At 38.9% G+C, this 18974-nt stretch overlaps 1 protein-coding gene across 1 annotated transcript; it reads left to right on the forward strand.

Annotated features, from left to right (window-relative positions):
• The first annotated feature begins 10569 nt into the window (after window positions 1-10569).
• LOC115751459 (protein NODULATION SIGNALING PATHWAY 2-like) lies at window positions 10570-12372 on the forward strand. The gene is made up of 2 exons (XM_030689376.2): window positions 10570-11037; window positions 11263-12372. The coding sequence occupies exons 1-2, from the start codon at window positions 10586-10588 to the stop codon at window positions 12302-12304; spliced, it is 1494 nt and encodes a 497-aa protein (XP_030545236.2). The 5' UTR covers window positions 10570-10585; the 3' UTR covers window positions 12305-12372.
• Window positions 12373-18974: the final 6602 nt, after the last annotated feature.

Here is an 18974-nt window from a genome sequence, read left to right on the forward strand (position 1 = left end):
GCTCAAACTACTTGATTTGACTTGATACGATGGAATTTACGTGAGTACAAGCCTAGGTAAAAATAAATAGACCTTCTTTCTAAATTATGCTAATCATATAAAGCAGTCCAAGGCAAAAGTATATAGACCTTTCTAAATAATGCCAAATGATGTGTAAAGAATGTAGCGATTGTTTAAACTAGTACACAGTGGTTGAATCAAACTTAGACATCCAATCATGATTTTTCAATCACTTAATACAGAAATGTAGAAAAAGATATTTGCATTTCTCAAGGATATAACGCGGTACCATATAGGTAACTCATTTTTTTTTTCCTGCTCTACAAGAATTAATAAATTAATCTCTATTCTTTGCAAAAAGATGCTGTGGTATAGTAAATTCTCAACTAATATACAAATTTTATCTAAACGTTTTCATAGATAATTTTTTATCCATATTGTTGATGAAAAATGTAATGCAAACAAAATTCACCGGAAAATTGCAAGATGATAGATTAAATTCCTGCACGTATAGATGATTTCCCCTTTTTCATGTTAACCGAGTAGATAGATTCAATATTTAACATTATGAACAAAGAACATTACATCCTTTTCAAATGTTCGATCTAGAGAGTTTTCACATCACCTTCATATTAGAGCAAGAACCAAATCTTGATAAAGAACCAAATCCTTTTCAAATGTTCGATCTAGGGAGTTTTCACATCACCTTCATATTAGAGCAAGAACCAAATCTTGATAAAGATAAACATCTCTCTAGGGTATGAGAATAACGATATGGGTTTTCATTCGCATTTTCTACCTGTAAAACACAATCAACTCCAATCGGACAATCTGTAATGTAATTGCAATCTTCATCTAAAAACAAAACATATCATTCTATTAAACATTGGTAGAGTTGTTGGAGTGTGGTTCATACCCCCTATTAATAGGAAAACACGAGGGTCCCATATTTTATTGGTATTTTAATTAGGGTCCATGAATAGCTATTGTTAAGTATAATCTCATTCTCTTGTAATTGAAAGTTGTAACGGAGATATGCGGAGTACTAATTATAGTGGAATCCCTTATTGAAAGTAGCCCTAATTTTAGGGTGAATCGGGATAAAAATCTTGTATCTCGATTTCTTTTTCACGTCTTTACTTTTTATTTGGTTGTGTTTATACGTCTAATCCTAAGAAGTGTGACATGTTTTCGTGCATCACACGGGTTTCATTCTGAAGTACCTACTATGGTCAAGATAACATTTGGCTATATGCAAGTACAGAAAAATATTGAGTTTTGGCTCAATGGGAAGGGCTTCTTGAGTTGAGGGTCAAACATTGGTGACTCTACCAATCAGATTATTTCCTTAAATGACAAGTACTGCCTAATGTACTGCGCACGACAGGTACCTTAATGAATATCTTTGGTTTCCCCGCAAGAAGAAAGAGTATCCTATGGAGGGAATCTGGAGCTGGTTCCAAAGGAGACGAAATATCACGTGTCATTCGGAGCATACACAAGGGAATCTTCACACAGAAAAACAAAAACAAAAACAAAATTTGATGCAGGGGGTTGACAATCATTTGCATTTCACCATGTCAAATGACTGCCGGGCCATTCGCTTTATTTATTTATTACTGTTTGGTATATTTAAAGTGTTTCTTTTATTGCAGAGATGGGCCAATGATAGAGTTGCTTTAACCAGAATTTTGTATGTTTAAGCCCCGGTTTGCTTTCGTTGCCATCCATTCACGGCCCTGATGGTGATGGGATGAAAGTGAATTGGATCGGATTGAAATGACACGAAAAAGGTCATATCCATCTTCACGTAACAATCAGAGATGCATAATTCGAGATATTTGTGACGAAAGCACAGAGATCACAAGTTAATTGAGTTTAAAGATGACTAATAAGCGGTGACTTTTTCTCAACCATGGTAAGAATTGTTGAACTATGGTCACAAACAAAGGACGGAATGCTTGGGCCATCCATGTGAATTTGTATAGTATCAACGATCCTAATTGAAATGGTACGAAAGAAAGCAGATCTCTAAACAGTCTTAGACATGAGGTGTTACGATCTCTATTGAGATATTTTCTCACGTCACATGATGATAGATCTTATATGCTTTATATATTCATATAATTTTCTCTGTACCTATTAGTTTAAGGTTATAAGTTGGGCCTTTTAATATAATATTAAAGTCGGTGCTATCCATTTCGTGTATGTGCATAGCCCCTCTCCCAAAAAAAAAAAAAAGTCAAATTTCATGTGCCGCTATTATTACTCTTGCACGTGAGGATGTGTTGAAATATTATCTTGCATTGCTTGACAACGGGTCATATGTCTTTTATATTAAGGAGTTACTCTTCACCTATTAGTTTAAGCTTGTGGATTGGACTTTCTATCAATCTCTAGTCTTTTGCCTTAATCAAGTTGTGATTATAAGTGTTCTAAACATATATCACATATTTAACCTATGTTCGAGGTACCTAACTTGTACAAAGTTCTCTTTGCCACTCATTCATAAGGTTTTTTTTTTTCCAATCAATTTCATGGTGATGATATCAAAAAGGTGTTTGAATTGACCTTCCTTGCATTAGTTTTCTTGCTTACCCTGTACAACTTGCCAATGAACACGACATTTATGAAAAAGAAATACTCAGCACAGCAGCTTTTTCAAATGGATGGCAAGGCAACAAAGGAACGTTAAGTCGTCTAGATCGAGAAGATCCCAGGCATCCAAAAACCCATGGTTCGCCGAAGTCGGTTTGACATGAGTGTTTTGCATCCGTCAGACGCGGGTGCTTCAGCTGCAGTAACATGTCCATGTCACTCCACTTTGTGCCGGCCTTCCCATTTGACTTGGACAATAGAACAAAGAAATGGTCCCCATTTCTCTGTCCATCTTCATTAAAAATGTGATTTTCCAAGAATTGCCTACCTTAGTTCTTGCTTAAAATTTCTTTCTTATGGTTCGTGTTCCTCGTTCACAAGTTATAGCTACTCATGTAGATACACGGGAACTGATTTGGTACTTATTACGATTCGTAACAAGAGGTGCAAGAATTAGGTAGCTCGTTGCATGACAGAATTTTCTATATGTTGATTGATCCGTATACTTAAAACTTAAAACTTGAGTGAGGATGAGACTAATTAGGTGCGTTGGTGGGTGCTCGATTGGATTTCTTTATGCTGAAAGGCTATTTATTTTTAATTGCATCGTCCCAGCAAAACAGTATCCTAGTATAGCCAAGCTGATTGGAAGCCTGGTGTTTACCTTTATCGTGATGGATATGTCAAAGAAAGAATCGCGTTGATCATTGTGGTCTTAGGTAAGGATGGCAATTCTTGCTACGACAAGAGAACACGACACGATGGGTCGAGGCTGATCAATTTCGTGTCAACCTACGAGACATAACTAATAGTCGTGTTGTGATAGTATTAACCCGCCATGAAATAGGCTTGCATTTCCTTTTAAATAAATGGGTTAGTGTCCACACGGCCTGCTTCACCCTTAAAATAATTTAATTAGGACAGCTATTATACTCATGTTATTTACTATTTACAATTTTAAGTTGATGATATTTTTATTGCCTATGAGTGGGTTGTTTCATTCAATTTCAATAGATTGTTAACAGGTTATTGTAATTTGAAAAAGAAAGACGGAGAAGTGTCGAGTTTTTGCTGTTGGGTTGATTTCGTGCCGTGGTGTGGAATTGCATCGACCTGTCTACCCAATATGTGATTGTGTTACACAAATTGTGTCTTGTCTACTTGCTAATTTCGATGTTGTGTTCGTATTTTGATAACTAGGTCGACAAGACTAATCGTGTCATTTTCGGTTAACCTATTATGTAGTATATTGTTGTGTCAAGATGACACAACCATGACTCAGGAACATAAATTGCCAGTCCCTAGTTTTAGGGTGATGATCAATGTTAATGTGCATAGTGAAGGGTCTTAACAAAGGAGCTCCACATCAAGTAACCCACTAGGCAATAGGTCATACGCCTATACCGATCATAATTCACTGGTATAAGCGTATGAGCGGAGAACTAGTTCAAGCGACGAACTTTTTGGATGAGGGCGAAAACTTATCTAAAAAGCTTTAAAAATATTGTATAGTGGCCAATTCAATCATAAACTTTTTTAATTGTATCAATTTAGCTCTTAACCTTTTGACCATCTGTCAATTTGTCATAAGTCTTTTAATTGTGCCAATTTAGTCCTAAACTTTTGACAATTAATCAATTTAATCATAAACCTTTTGACCATTTACCAATTTAGTCATTCCGGCCAATATTGTCTTGAAATCGCTGACTTTAGCGATCTAGTCTGCGCTAACCGTCCTACGTGGCACAATACACGGATAATTATTTTTATTAATTTTTTTATTTTTCCTTTCTTTTATTTTTCCTTTCCTTCTTCCTGTGGCAAGAGAGATTGACCTTGCTTGTCTTGGAAAAGGCTCGCCCTCAACGGATTTGGAAAGGTTGAGCATCACCAACCTTGGGGGAGGGTCGAGCCTTGTTGGACTAGCGAGGTCCGGCAACGCGAGGTCGACCCTTGGCCAACGACAGCAAGGGTGAGCCTCACCCAAGGTTAGCAAGGTCGACCTTGCTGGCCATTACCGAGGCTCGCAATAGACTCAAGGAAGAAGGAAGGAAAAGAAAAAGTAAAGTAAAAATAATAATAAAAAAAATTTCAAAAGAATTTTTCAAATATTTAAAATAAAAATGAAATCAACATCGGCTGTCCTATGGTCCTGCCATATAAGACGGCTAGCGTTCACGTCAGCGATTTCCATTCAAAATTGGTTAGAAAGACTAAATTGACAAATCATTAATAAGTGTAGGACTAAATTGACAAATCCTCAAAATGCTTAATATTAAATTGATAAATTGTCAAAAGATTTACGACTAAATTGACACAATTTAAACTAAATTGCCATATCGACAAAAAGATTTAGGACTATATTGACACAAGTGAAAGGTTAGGATTGCATTGACAGCCATACCATACTTTTAACAGTTTTTGGACAATTTTCCCCAGGCGAAGGTGTAAGATTTTAGCAGTTGACCTTAACAAGAAGTGTCAAAGCCAAGGGCTGCACGAATAGCCTCCGTTGTGATTCGATGTTTGGTGAATACCTCTGAGAAGAAGTTTCACATGTTACCACGATGGTTTGGACACGGAAGAGAAAACCGGCGAAGATAAGGGCGTTGTGATGTGGGAAACCATCCCGGCTTTGGCGGGTGATCATGAGCCGGTCATACTTGTTTGGGAGTTGGAGATTCCAGATGGTTTCTGTGGGTGCGTCGACATATATCTAGACTAGGTGGGATTTGGGTTACTTTCAACAGACTAAACTTCTACGTAAAAAGTAGATCCAACTAAATGTGTCAACGCTTACCATCTTGCTATCGCTCCCAATGATTCTGTAAAGTAACCATTTGGACTTTTTTGGCATGACCCCATGATCGAAAAGAAAAGAATAAGGTAAAGTGGGCGGGAAAAGAACAACTTGTCACTATTTTACCGTTCCTGGATTCTAGAGTTACCGTCCTTGTCAATCTGTTACGTTTGCTCTTGACCGAGTTGGTGCGACCTCTTCCGCTGCCGACCGAACTAGGACTTTCATCTGATTAGCCCGTTGAATTGACTCTCTCCCCTTATCATCCCCCATCTTCGTGGACTTTCCTAGAGACAAAAACTTCCCTCCTAGCGGGTGAGATCACCGAAGAAAGAATAAGAAATCACCAACACAATCTTAGTTGGGTCTCCAATTTTTCTATTGTCTTTTGACCATCAACTTGGTTGTTTTGTATTAGTTTGAAAGGGGTAAATTTGGTCACCCGCCACACTAGCAAGGTACGACTAATCAACCCCATAGGGACTAAGATGCACTGCGAGACTTGATCAGCATCAGAAGGTCTGCAGACTCGAAATTCATCCTTAACGAGCTCAACTTAGTGCTTACCTCCTCTTCTATCGCTAGTCCTACGATCAAAAACTGCGATGATAGAATCATCCGGTGAACTTATATGTTTACAGATATTCTCATTGTATCAATATACCGTTGTTGTGGTATCAAACATTGGACTCGCATGAATCGAGTGGACGCAAGAAGTAGCGACATTGGCTATAGAAAACCCCGTCCGGGCAAGGGAAAATTGTCCATAAACTAGCATTACGTCTAGTAGCAGGTGATTCCATTATAATTAGCAGCTTCCACTTATCTATTACAAAACTCAATTACAACTATGTATGGTTCCAAGCCCAATCTGTCAATAAAATATGTGCTCAAACTATAAAAGTACTCTAGCATTTGGGGGGGCTACATCATATTGTACTCATTTGATGATAACTAAGTACAGCCTAGAACATGAATAAATGTGGCTTTTTAAAATATGTCTATTCTCCTTTAAGTCATTGTTGTCAATAATATTTACATGTATAATATACAGGCTTGTCATCCACTGATCCTAGAAAAATACAAGGTAACAACAGTCGCAAAACCGGACATGTAAAGTATGGCCTGAAAATTTCAACTTGAAATTAATTGAAATAGATGAACGATTGAAAATTCAGAAAAGAATAATTTGAATATGATTTGCTCCTTCGCAAATTCAACTCTTTTTTCATTTGAGAGCATGTCGATTTCAGTGTCATATTCTCGAAAATGGAATTTTAATGCAATCTCAAGGGTAAGTTAAACTATTTAAATTCTCTCATATATTCATTTATTTATGAAGCATCTCATACAATTCTTTTTTTTTATTTTTTATGATGCATGTTTTTTTGTATCTGTTTATATTGTTGTTTTGTCAAATGTGAGATTGATCCTCTAATGTCATTATTTGTGACATACGAGTTCAAGAACATTTATTAGTGAAAAATAAGCACTATGAGATTGATCTTTTAATGTAGTCATTTGTTAAATGTGAGTCAAATATGGGATAGGGGACGCCCCATGGCTAAAATTTTGGAAACCTGGTCATAAACAATTACTTTTAACCCTATAATACATATGTTTTAAAATAGAATCATACATCCATAAAAAATATAAGATGGGTATCCTTACAATGTTAAATATTTTAAGGCCTCCTCATACACAATTGTTTAGACATATAGTATACAGGTGTTTCAAAGTAAAATCTGTATTCTTTAGATGAGTATTACCAAAAATATGCATAATCCTATTGCTTCTTGTACATTGATTAGAGATTTATGTCTAAGAATTAAGGAGTCATTATTAGATACCAAAATATGTATAAGAATTAGAGATGCAGAACTAGAGATTCGAGAAGTAAAGAGTTGTTAAAGTGACTATCAAAAGCAAATTACTGGGTATAGCTCGCACGTAAGAGTGGCTCGTAACTTAATATCGCACAATTCGACAAAAAAAAAAAAAAACTTAATATCGCACAAGCTTTATGGAAAATAGTAGGGTAACTAAAGCAAATACGACGTAGTTGATTAGGGGCGTCAGGTAATTCAAGAATTGGAGTTCACCCTTTAATGTCCCACCAATGATGTGCTAATATTCTAGGCACAGTCACCTGTGCGGACAAAAGTTTGGATTTAATCCATTTAGGGGATTGTAGGGTGTCCCATGGATTTCTAGGTAACCGAGTTGCTGTGTCATGCCACTAAATTACCTTATAATTGAATCCTAAAGCTTTCAAAAAATCTAATTAAGTCTTAAAACTGGGATTGAGCATAATGGACTGACCGGACTGAGAATCGCTCATACCGGACAGGACCGATGGGTGTGGTCTAGTTTTGGGGAAGCTCGGTCTGGTTTCCTGTCCCTAAAATTGAAACCGGCAACCAGACACTCTGATTCCCGATTCCGGAGAGGAACTGGACCGAGGATTTTTGAATTATAAAAAATTATAGAACTGTTATAGTATTACAATGATGTTTTCGATTATCGTCTTTCTTTTGTTTTCTGAGCTTCGAGGAAACTATTGATGAACAACTGTTATAGGAACGTCATGCTAGTGCTACAAAAGAAACTGTTGGGAGTAAGCTTAGTGTTATCAGGTGAAAACAATTCTTGAGCCGCAGTCCTCTCTAGGAACTCTGTCCTTGAAGTTATTCGAAACTTGTTTTGCTTAAAGAGAACAACTTCAAATGCATTAATAGGTTGGGATATCATGAGATATTGGACAATTTATAGGTTTCATTGGATTACTCGGGAATCGGACCGGACCGGTCGATCCAGTCCCCGGTTTCTAAAATTGAGAACCAGGACTACTTGTCCGATTTGTTCTTAAGGGGAATCGGACTGGACTGAAAACCGATCACCCCCACCTAAAACTTATCAAATTGGTGTAATCAAGTCTTTTAATTAACTCTGTTCAATTTAGCTAATAGAAAAGCCAACATGCCTTTTTGCATTTTCTCTATCCTACCCGACGCTAATATGACTAAAACGACATTGTTTTGATCAAAATAAATCTTTTTTTTAATAAAAATCTTATTTCTGACAAAAAATAAAAATTTTATTTAAGCTATATTAAAAAATAAGCAAACTTCAAAAAGAAAAGAAAAAAAAAAGCAAGAGGAAAACGCAAGTCGTCGCCGTCACCATCGCAGCGTTGTCACCACCGAGAAGGGCTGGCGATGGTGAGGGGATGGTCGGTGGGGGTTGCAACCCTCACCTAGACCCGACGGGGCTCGCCGGGCCTCGGCCATCGTCCGTCCTTCCTAGCAATGTTTGGGAGGCAACCGTGAGGGCTCACCCGAGTTTTTCCTTTTTTTTCTTTATGTGTTTTTGTTTGCTTATTTTTAATATAATTTAAATAATTTTTTTGTTAAAAAAATTGAAATTTGACCAAAACGATGTTGTTGTAGCCTTATATTTCATGTTTTAGTCACGTTATTGCATGTAGAAGAGAGAAAATTTATAAAAAGAAAAATAACATCAGCATTTTCTGTTAGTTAATTTTGATTTAATTAATGTGGAAGGACTTGATTGCACAAATTTGACAAATTTTAGGAATTAATTGAATTTTTTAAAATTTTAAGAACTCAATTACACTTTCATAGCAAGCTTTAAGACTTTTAGTACACTTATTATAATTTTTTTTATAATCTAAGTTTTTGATATAGGGACACCAACTTATGAGTGCCATGACTCATATGTTTTAAACAACTATTCCCACAATTTCTCAAACCCACCGACACCAATCAAACGTTATTCAAAAGATTCCCCATTAAATATTGGCCAATTGCGTGCGTGTGTGCGTGGAGATTTTGCCCAAATGATTATATAAAGTTGCAATGGGGCCATTGATGTGACGATAATCTCCACAGGAGCAAACATTCTTGTGTAATCGGAAAGAGAAAGAAAGCGAACGTAGTGGGTGGCGACCGATGAAGAGGCCGAGGCCAGCCGGTCAGGCCGGCCAGGGATCGAAGACGCGGTCGCACGATCGAAGTTGGAGGGCGAGTGAGCCAATCTTGGGGGGCTTTCGTGGAGCCGAATCGTACCTGACATGGGGGTCGAGCTCAATTCTTTCTGGGAGCGAGGTTAAAAAAACGCTTTTGCCCTTTTCCCCCCTCAACTGAGCTTTCGTTTTGATGATTTCTACGGTGATCAGATCGGCTAGTCACACTCTCTCTCCTTCTTTAATTCCACTGAAATCTTGTGTTGGAACTTTGCGATGATAGGTCCCTCTGCGATCGATCTAGTTTGACTGTTCAAGACTAACCATTTTTCCGGGCGCGATCACGCATGTCGATAACAGGTCGACCTAGTCATTAGTACTCTCGAGGATCCGTCGTTCGTTTGGTGTTGTGAAACTCCATGCGTGTGTCGTATGCTTTTATCCTCTAGAATTTGCTTCTCGTGAAAATGTGGTGTCCGATCCTTTTAAGCCACTCGGCTGATTTTGGGGGAGGGCTAGAGAAAATCATGAGCGGGCAGTGAGTAAAATAGGAGGTTTGGCTGGAGGAAAGTTGCTTTCGCCGCGCTTGTGAGTAGCTGAAGAGTTCCCGGTGGACGATCATATTAGGTTTTAATTGAGGCAATCATACAGCTTATTCAGAAGGATTTCCTTAGAATAAGAGAGTCGAAACCTATGCGCTTTCCCTAGCTTTCAAGAAAGTCAATTTTTGGGGAAAATCTCATCCTGTATGAAACATGTGACAGAATTAAAACCTAGTCTGAATAAATTGAACAACATTGGTGCCCTGCACTTGATCCTAGTTCTTCTAATTTTCTTCTCTTCCTCTCTTGTTTTTTCTTTTTTGCTTTTCCCTTTGCCCTTTGCCTCCTTACGTAAGGCAAAGGGAATATGGCACTAACGCAAATAACACAAAATGCAAGGGCATAACTGCAAAGGCGCAGTTATGCCATTATTGAGAGGAATGATTAAGACCTTCTTGAGTGGCTATAAATAAATAGCCAAAGCCCATCTTATAGTCCAGCAAAGACGTCTTAAGTCCTTAATTATAACATCTAATCTCGATCCCTTCCAACAAACACTGTCTCACGCTTCATCGCCATCCTCTCTCCACACCCTTTTGTATCGATTAATACACTCCCACAAGCACCTGAAACACTTCTCTCTCGGAAATTTTTCCCTTAATGGCTATGGCTATGGCCATTGACGATGCCACGGGGCTCGACTTCTCGGCTCATAGCACCTCCACCACCACCACCACCACCACCACCATGGCAGACGATGAATATGGCTGCAACTGGAATGATTGGTCGCCGGTGGTTGATTGGAACGCTCTCTCCGGCGGCCAAGATGATTTTCAGGACCTAATCGAGTCCATGATAGATGAGAGCGGGCTTCAGCCGGCTCGATCTGCAGTGAATTACCAGGAGGGATGCAACTCTCCGTCCACCGACACGACCATGTTCACCGACGAGGAAGCCAGCGGGGGTGACTTGAAAGGGTTGAGGCTGGTTCACTTGTTGATGGCCGCCGCCGAGGCCCTGACTGGGGTGAACAAATGCCATGAACTGGCTCGGGTGATATTGGTTCGGCTCAAGGAGTTGGTGTCCCCAACTGATGGAACTAACATGGAGAGGTAAACAATTTGACTAGCTAAAATGAGTATTTAATTCAGATTAATTTGTAGTTGTGTACAGTCGTCTTCCAATCAATCGCACTCCCATGAAATTTATTCTGTCTTCTCGTCTATTGTGGTCCTGTTAAATTTAACCAGATCATTCTCGTCATAGGGGAAATAATGTTGCTTTATAATGATAAAAAACCGTAGATTGACGTAAAATTTTTGTTGTTTAATCAACAGATTGGCAGCACATTTCACGGAGGCCCTACAGGGATTGCTAGAAGGTGCCGGTGGCGGTCACGGCAAGCACCCGACAAGCGGTGGGCCCCAACGCGACGACCACCACCATCACCACCAAGCGGATGTTCTTGCCGCTTTTCAGCTAATGCAAGACATGTCGCCCTACATCAAGTTCGGGCACTTCACCGCAAACCAGGCCATTCTAGAAGCCGTCACTCAGCACCGGCGAGTCCATATCGTGGACTATGATATCATGGAGGGGATCCAATGGGCGTCGCTCATGCAAGCTCTGGTCTCTAGGAAGGACGGCCCCCCGGTCCCGCATCTCAGGATCACGGCCTTGTCGAGAGGCGGAAACGGTCGCCGCTCAATTGGGACCGTCCAAGAGACGGGCCGTCGCCTGACTGCGTTCGCCTCATCGATTGGTCAGCCATTTTCGTTCCACCAATGTAGGTTGGACTCGGACGAAACATTTCGTCCGTCTTCCCTAAAGTTAGTGAGAGGTGAGGCATTGATATTCAACTGCATGCTGCACCTCCCTCACTTCAGTTACCGGGCACCCGAGTCCGTGGCTTCCTTCTTATCCGGAGCCAAGACGCTGAACCCTAGACTCGTGACTCTGGTGGAGGAAGAATTGGGGCCGATTGGGGTCCAAGGGTTCGTGAGCCGATTCATAGACTCCCTGCATCACTACTCCGCCATGTACGACTCGCTTGAGGCAGGGTTTCCGATGCAGTGCCGGGCTCGAGCTCTGGTGGAGAGGGTCTTCCTGGGGCCCCAGATAATTGGATCATTGGCTCGGATATACCGGACATGCAGCGACGAGGAGGGCGGCTCGTGGCGGCAGTGGTTGGGTGCAACGGGGTTTAGGCCTGTGGACATAAGCTTTGCCAATCATTGCCAAGCCAAGCTCTTGTTGGGGCTATTCAATGATGGGTATAGGGTGGAGGAGTTGGCCAACAACAGGCTCGTCTTGGGATGGAAATCTCGTCGTCTACTCTCAGCCTCCATTTGGAGTTCGCCCTTTGATTCTGATCTGTAAATCTATTAATTTACTTAGTTTCAAAGTGTTTCTTAGGCCAATAATTTTCCCCTTGTGAGGCCCAATGATGTGACCGACCAAGTTTTTTTTTGTTCTTGTCCAAAAAAATTTGGTTTCCAAAATAAATGCGGCTCTACTTGCAGATTCTAGATTTTCATCCTTGTATTATTTTGTATTGATACAATTAATTTTGTGAATGATGTGGCTCATTAGTCATTACCATAAGTCGTCACTCCATCGACATACGGGGTCCAACTTTTACTTCACACGACCTTACATAGTTTCGGCACTATTCGCCTTGAACTTCACCAAAATACACTTGAAGATCTTCCACATTTGGGATTATAACGACGAATCAGTTGACTAATTAGTCAGGAAGTCCTAAAAAAGAGAGAACACATGAATCCATTCTTACCTTACGTCTGAATGCGTGATTATGGATTATTGTCTCTCTTAAAATCTTTTCTTAGGTGGTAGAGAACAAAACTCGGTCAACTAGCCCTCGAATCAAGGAGAACTTGGGTGGCTTGAATGGGAAATAGGTCATGCTTTGTGAACGTTTATCATGAAGAGCCAATTATAAGATTTACCATACAGATCTCTTGAGTTCTAACCTAATAAAATAACGTGGATCGACTCGGATAAGGCTCAATTTGGATATCTTTTTTCTCAATGGAGTCGTATATGCTTCCCACTCGTCGTGACTAACCCTAATCAAATGTGAGTTTCGACATTTGAAATCGCTTCGATCTGTACCTTTCTTTTGGATCCAATCGGTACATAAAAGCGACTTGACAAGCAAAAAAAAAAACAAAGAAAAAAGAAATTCAAATGAGAAAGTATGCCGCAAAAGAAAAAGGAATAAGCAGAAAAGAAAAAAAAAAAAGGAGCATTTAAATGACTTTATAGACAAATTTGCCTGTGATTTTCAATCTTGATTTTCATTTCCAAGTGTGGGCCGTCATTTGCAGCTTGCAAGACATAGTTTAATAAGAAAGAGAGCTTGTTGGTTGTTGGCAAATCACAGTCGTCTTTCATGTGAATGTCTCGTTTCTTTAAGGGCGAAACACCAAAAACATTGGGAGATTCCTCAGAATGTTCTCCCCGAACCTTATAAACTAGTCTCGGACTTGGCTAAATTCACAAGCTCGAAGGGAGGACTGGGGCTCACTTCTAGACGATCCTCTCCCCGAAGATGCTCCTGCATTGGCCCCTAAACTCCATATTAAACTTCTGACCAAAAAGAAAGAAAAGAAAGAGAAAACCCCATATTAAACTATCATGTGTGCAATAAATAACGCAAAGCGTGCCCCAATCACTCCAAAAATGACTATGTTGGTGGACATTTGTTTATGTCTACCTTCAGCTTTATTATATATGCACAGGCACGTCACAACTTTTCGCGCTTGGTAGGCTGACGATTGGCGAAATCATCTAAAGTATGGTAATAAAAATAAAAAACCCGAAGTGCGTCATGCATGCACCTGAGGAAACTCATTAAAAGAATTTCAAGATACAGCGTCTTCATTGTATTATTTTTATTATTATTTCACAATGATATGATCAGCCTTTCTAGGACGTTGCTTGTTTTTTTTTTTTTTTTTTTCTAATTGGCTCCGTTTATGTCCCCCTTCAGACGGGACTTGGCATTTGAAGGAGAACTTGTCCGGGGCTTTAATCGTGCTCTTCTTGTCCTTGGGTGAGTTGCGGAATTGATGAAGTGAATCGAGTCGGTTTTGGATCTTCAAGACTTGTTTGGTAAGTGTTATTGCTGAATCGACCCGAGGCAACTCCGAGGTCGGGCGATAACTCCACCATCCAGTGATTGAACATTTCACGAAACAATTTTTTTCAGAGATAGATCAATTAGTGTGGGTGTGTGGCACGTCATAGTTAGCTAAGTCGACCTAAATAATGACAAGAAAGGTATAAGTACAAGAGCTGGAAATTAAAGTAAAGTTAATCAAGGACTGTACGGGAAGTGAGGCAAAATTAATGCGAAGAATGCGAAAATAAAATGGAAATCAAAGCGTATAGACTGAAAACGAAATCTCTAGACTGTAGTCATAGTTGAAACTGAAGCCAAGAGGAAAGTTACAAGACACTCGATGCTCAATTGAAACATCGACTACATTGGTATTTTGCAACAAACACCGCGGATTACAAAGCTTAACACTAAAACTAAAATCAAAGTGCAAAGACATTGTATTGCAAAGGGAAGAAAAAAAACCCTCTGGACAAAATTTTGTCAAGGTTTTGGTCTGACCTGAGCGTGCGGCCGTTCTTCCTCCGCATTCCTTCAAAATAATAATCTTGAATTCCCTTCAACAGTTACTAAAATGCTCTCACGTCTCAATGATTTTCTCCATTTGCCAGGATAGCAACTTTTATGCCGTCTTGCATCTCTCTTCACGTCCGAGCCAATTCAGATTTATGACTATTACTCCTCTTCTTGGATTCAAGCATGTCAAAATTCCTTCTTCTATAACTCTGGTTGGAGCCGACTCTTAATAGGCATCAAGTTGAGCTCGAACTGAATATGGCTTGGTATTTCTCTACTTTGACTTGTCTCTTTGGTACACATCTGTGTCGATGTCGATCTTACATCCGGGCCATGATTTAATGCCACCAGCAGTAAGATAGGAGTAGAATGGATCACTTACAGCTCACGGCTAAAAGTAAGTTGTCCGGACCGATATCTCATGCGGAGATCTTGATCTAGGTTTCTGCATTTGAACGGTCCCAATGGGATTATGCCCACCCCTGTTTTTGACCCTTGCTCTTTTTTTTTTTTTTTTGTGGGGGGGGGGTGGTAATTTCTTACTGAAACAGGTATCTACTATGATTTAACTTCAGAGTGGAATAAACGAATCCGACTAGCTACAATTAACTATTTAAGTCATTCGTTACTTCAATATTATCATGTCGTGGCTTTAAATTTGGATTACGACATAGGTTTATGGACCCTCTTCTTGCTTATATACATTGAGGCACATATACATGTGATCCTCACTGAAATATATACACGATGTGTGAATAGTGCAAAACATAGTTTGGGATCTTGTGAGTAGCAGCGAGTAGACAAAACAACAGTACTCTCTCCCAAATAGTCCGTCAACAGTAGTCTTCAGACTCTTCACATTACCAGATTTTTATAGACGTGATTAGTTGATTGTCATGAGCTTGAAAGGTTCACGGGCTCGCATCTGGGTCGAGTTGGGCTTGGGTCTTTTGAAAGTGATCCGACCCAAATTGACTGATTTAACCCCTTTTGAGTTTTCACCCAAATCCATATATCTAATGACTCATATTCAACATATACACGACCTAAATCATATTGCTAAAATACTTTCCTATTTAACCAAATATAGAAGATTTAGGTGAGAACGTGGAGTGAGCGATCGTGAAATCGAGTGGGGGCCTACGTGTGAGAGAGAATGGAGAGTCATAAAGGTGTGTTAGGTCTAAGCAAATTGTGAACCCATTTAACGAGTGAGCTTCACCATTTTTATAGTTATGTTAGGCCTACGTGGCCTATTTTAATAGTATTTTAAATATTTTATTTTTTATTTTTTTCCTTTTTCTTCTTTCTTTCTTTCTTTCTTTCTCTTTCCTTTTTTTGTTCCTTCTTACTCCAACCGGCCGCCAAACCCAAGACCCCCTAGAGGCGAGGGCCGGCGAGGACCTCACCGACCTCTGGCAAAACTCACACCCGCCATCCACTGGCCCTTTCCACATAAAAGGGGGGATCTTTTGTTATAACAGAAGCAAAAGTGATGTGGATTATTCAAGAATCTAAGTCAATTTGCTTTATAAAAAGAAGATTACTAAACTTCTGTGAAATGGTTTCACGAAATTCAACCAATTGTCTTGATCGTGAGATATAATTGAAAAATAGGAATCCGTGTTATCAAAAGATTTCTTGTGATTATTTTTAGTATGAAATGAATCAATCATCCACTTTGGTATCTTACTGTAGTAAAATGGTGATATTGTTCCTCCATACCTCATCGGCCTCTGGTGAAACTCGCTAATGGCCAGGTTGAGATTCACTAGAGGCTGGTGAGGTCGAGCGGAAGAAATAAATTGACACAAATACAAAATATTTAGGATTGAATTGACAAAAAAAAAAAAACCTTGGGCACTGAATTGACATAATTATAATACGTTTAGGACTTTTTTTGGTAATTTTATATATTTTCTGAATATATATAACAAGTCAGCCCATATAAGTCTATAACTTATTTTGACAAGTCTAAGATGGACCAAACAGCCACTTCATAAAGCATAATGAAAACGTAGTCAAAAAGGAAATAATCAGTGCAAAACATGGAGAAACAAATTCATTCAAGAACAGGAAAATGGTCAACGAGATAAGAAATTAAGAGAGAGAGAGACAGAGACAGAGACAGAGAGAGAGAGAGAGAGAGAGAAGGTAACAACTCAAAAGACGCTGAGATGGTAAATGTATTCACTCTCCTTGCTCAAAGCCACAAGTTTGAATCAACAGACTTGCACATTCGCCTCTTGGAGGTCACATCCATGAAGGTTAACTGGCGTGTGTAGCACGAACGACTAATTGACTGCTTGAAGAGTCTCATACTCCGGCATTAATTTTATATGTTAGTTCAACCTAAAATGTTCAATGTATATTTGAGTCTTGTTAGAGCATGCTCAAAAGACATTTGTTAAGTATGCTAATTAAGTCTGATAAGAAAAAAGTATGCTAATTAATAAATAAATAACTTTTTCAAAATGATAGTTTGCAAATATTTCAAATAAGGTTGTAAAATGAAGCCGTTCTCTTAAAAGAAGATTCACGTGGATGTCGTCTCAAATAAAGCCATGAAATAGCCAATTTGGTCACATGACCATAGCCAGTGGAATTTTCGTCTTGTTCATTTTTTCTTATTTTCTTCTTTTTCTCTCTTCTATCTTCTTCCTTCTACACTAAACTCCTCTACACCCAAACAAAACAAAAGTCTGATACCTCCACCCGCAAAGCTCGCCAAGAGAGAGTTCAAGTCCGAGTCCGTCTACTGATTCATTTGGACCCACCCACCTTCACTCAAAATATTAAGCCACTCAGCTATGCATTAACTAGGACATATTAACCATTGTATATCACGCTAGTTATCCAAGTTGTACAGTCTACACTAGACATTGTTTGGTCGGATTTATATACTTTTCTTCATGGCCTTGAGATTCCTTCTTGTGAAGAGCATCTCCATCTCTTCCAAGAACTTCCCTTTCGTCTTAGGCAATAAGAAATAGAAGAATCCTCAAAGCCGTCAAGATACACAAGCAAACATGAAAAAGCTCTTGCTGATAGTTGTGGCTTTTGATATCGAGAGGAAGCTCATTGAGGCAATCGCGTTAATGAGCCGATTAACCGTGACACCGATGCTAGCCTCCCGAGCCCCTAGTTTCAACGGGAATATCTCCGAGTTATAAACCCACGTAACAAGGGTGATCTCGATTGATAAGAAGGTCGTGAACGTGTACGTGGGCACGATGCTTGAGACGAGAGCGCACAAGAATTATTCCATCGCATGCTCCACCATTGTCAAGCAAAACCCTAATCCAATTAGGGTGTTGGTGATCCCTCCCGAGCTCACTACGAGCAATCTTTGTCGAACAAAATTATAACTATTATTATGATTGTGGTCTTTTTAAGTCCAACCTCAACTGTGACAAGCCAAAGCCTTTTTTTGTTGGTCATTCCGGCTTTCTTGAAAATCCGTGGGCTATAGAGGATGACTATTTCAATAAATGGATCCCAATTGTAGCCAACTAGATCCATGGCATTGAGTACGAGGCCTTTAGCAAGAGCTCTTTCAAAAAACATTTATTAAGTATGCTAATTAAAAAATAAGTAACTTTTTCAAATAATAGTTAGTGAATATTTTGAATAAGAGCGTAAAGTGTAGCCATTCTCTTAGAAGAAGGTTCACGGTAGACGTTGTCTCAAATAAAGTCATGAAACAGCCAATTTAGTCACATGACCACACACGGGGGAATTTTAGTCTTGGATCATTTTTTTCCCCTTCTAGTTCTCTCTTGTAATTTCTTCTTTTTATACTAAGGGTCCGCATGGTAACCATTCTCATTCTCTGATTCTCATCCCAGAACAGTAAAAAATGAGAATACTGTTTGGTAACGTAAATAATTCTGATTCTGTTTTCAGAATCGGTTTTGGAGAATCAGAATCGGTTTTAGAGTAAAATCCAGAAACAAAAAAAAGTTACTTCTAGAAAAAGAATGACTTTTGAAAATAGCAAACAGAATGAAATCTCATATCTCTCACTTTTTCCTTGTAATTTTCTTGTCATTTTTCCTCTCTACCTAATAAAAATAAAAATAATAAATAATAAATAATTTTTTAAAAAAATAACAAAAAATTTAGAAAATCCTAAAAAATAGAAAAAGCTTAGATTATGCTAGTTTGACCTTATTTTCATAAAGTTGGATCTAAATTTCATAGATTTCACTCTCCTACAAAGAATATTGCAGAGAATAAGGGCAACCAACATGCATCCCGGTAGCCGTGCGTCACAAGATGTTTTTATGTATTTAGAAAACGCAACATTTAAAAAACTTTAAACATCATGTATTAAAATTTGTATTTCATTCATGACATGCTAAAAAATAATGTATTTTAAATTATTTG

The sequence above is a fragment of the Rhodamnia argentea genome, chromosome 2, assembly GCF_020921035.1.
Source record: "Rhodamnia argentea isolate NSW1041297 chromosome 2, ASM2092103v1, whole genome shotgun sequence".
Classification (NCBI taxonomy): domain Eukaryota; kingdom Viridiplantae; phylum Streptophyta; class Magnoliopsida; order Myrtales; family Myrtaceae; genus Rhodamnia; species Rhodamnia argentea.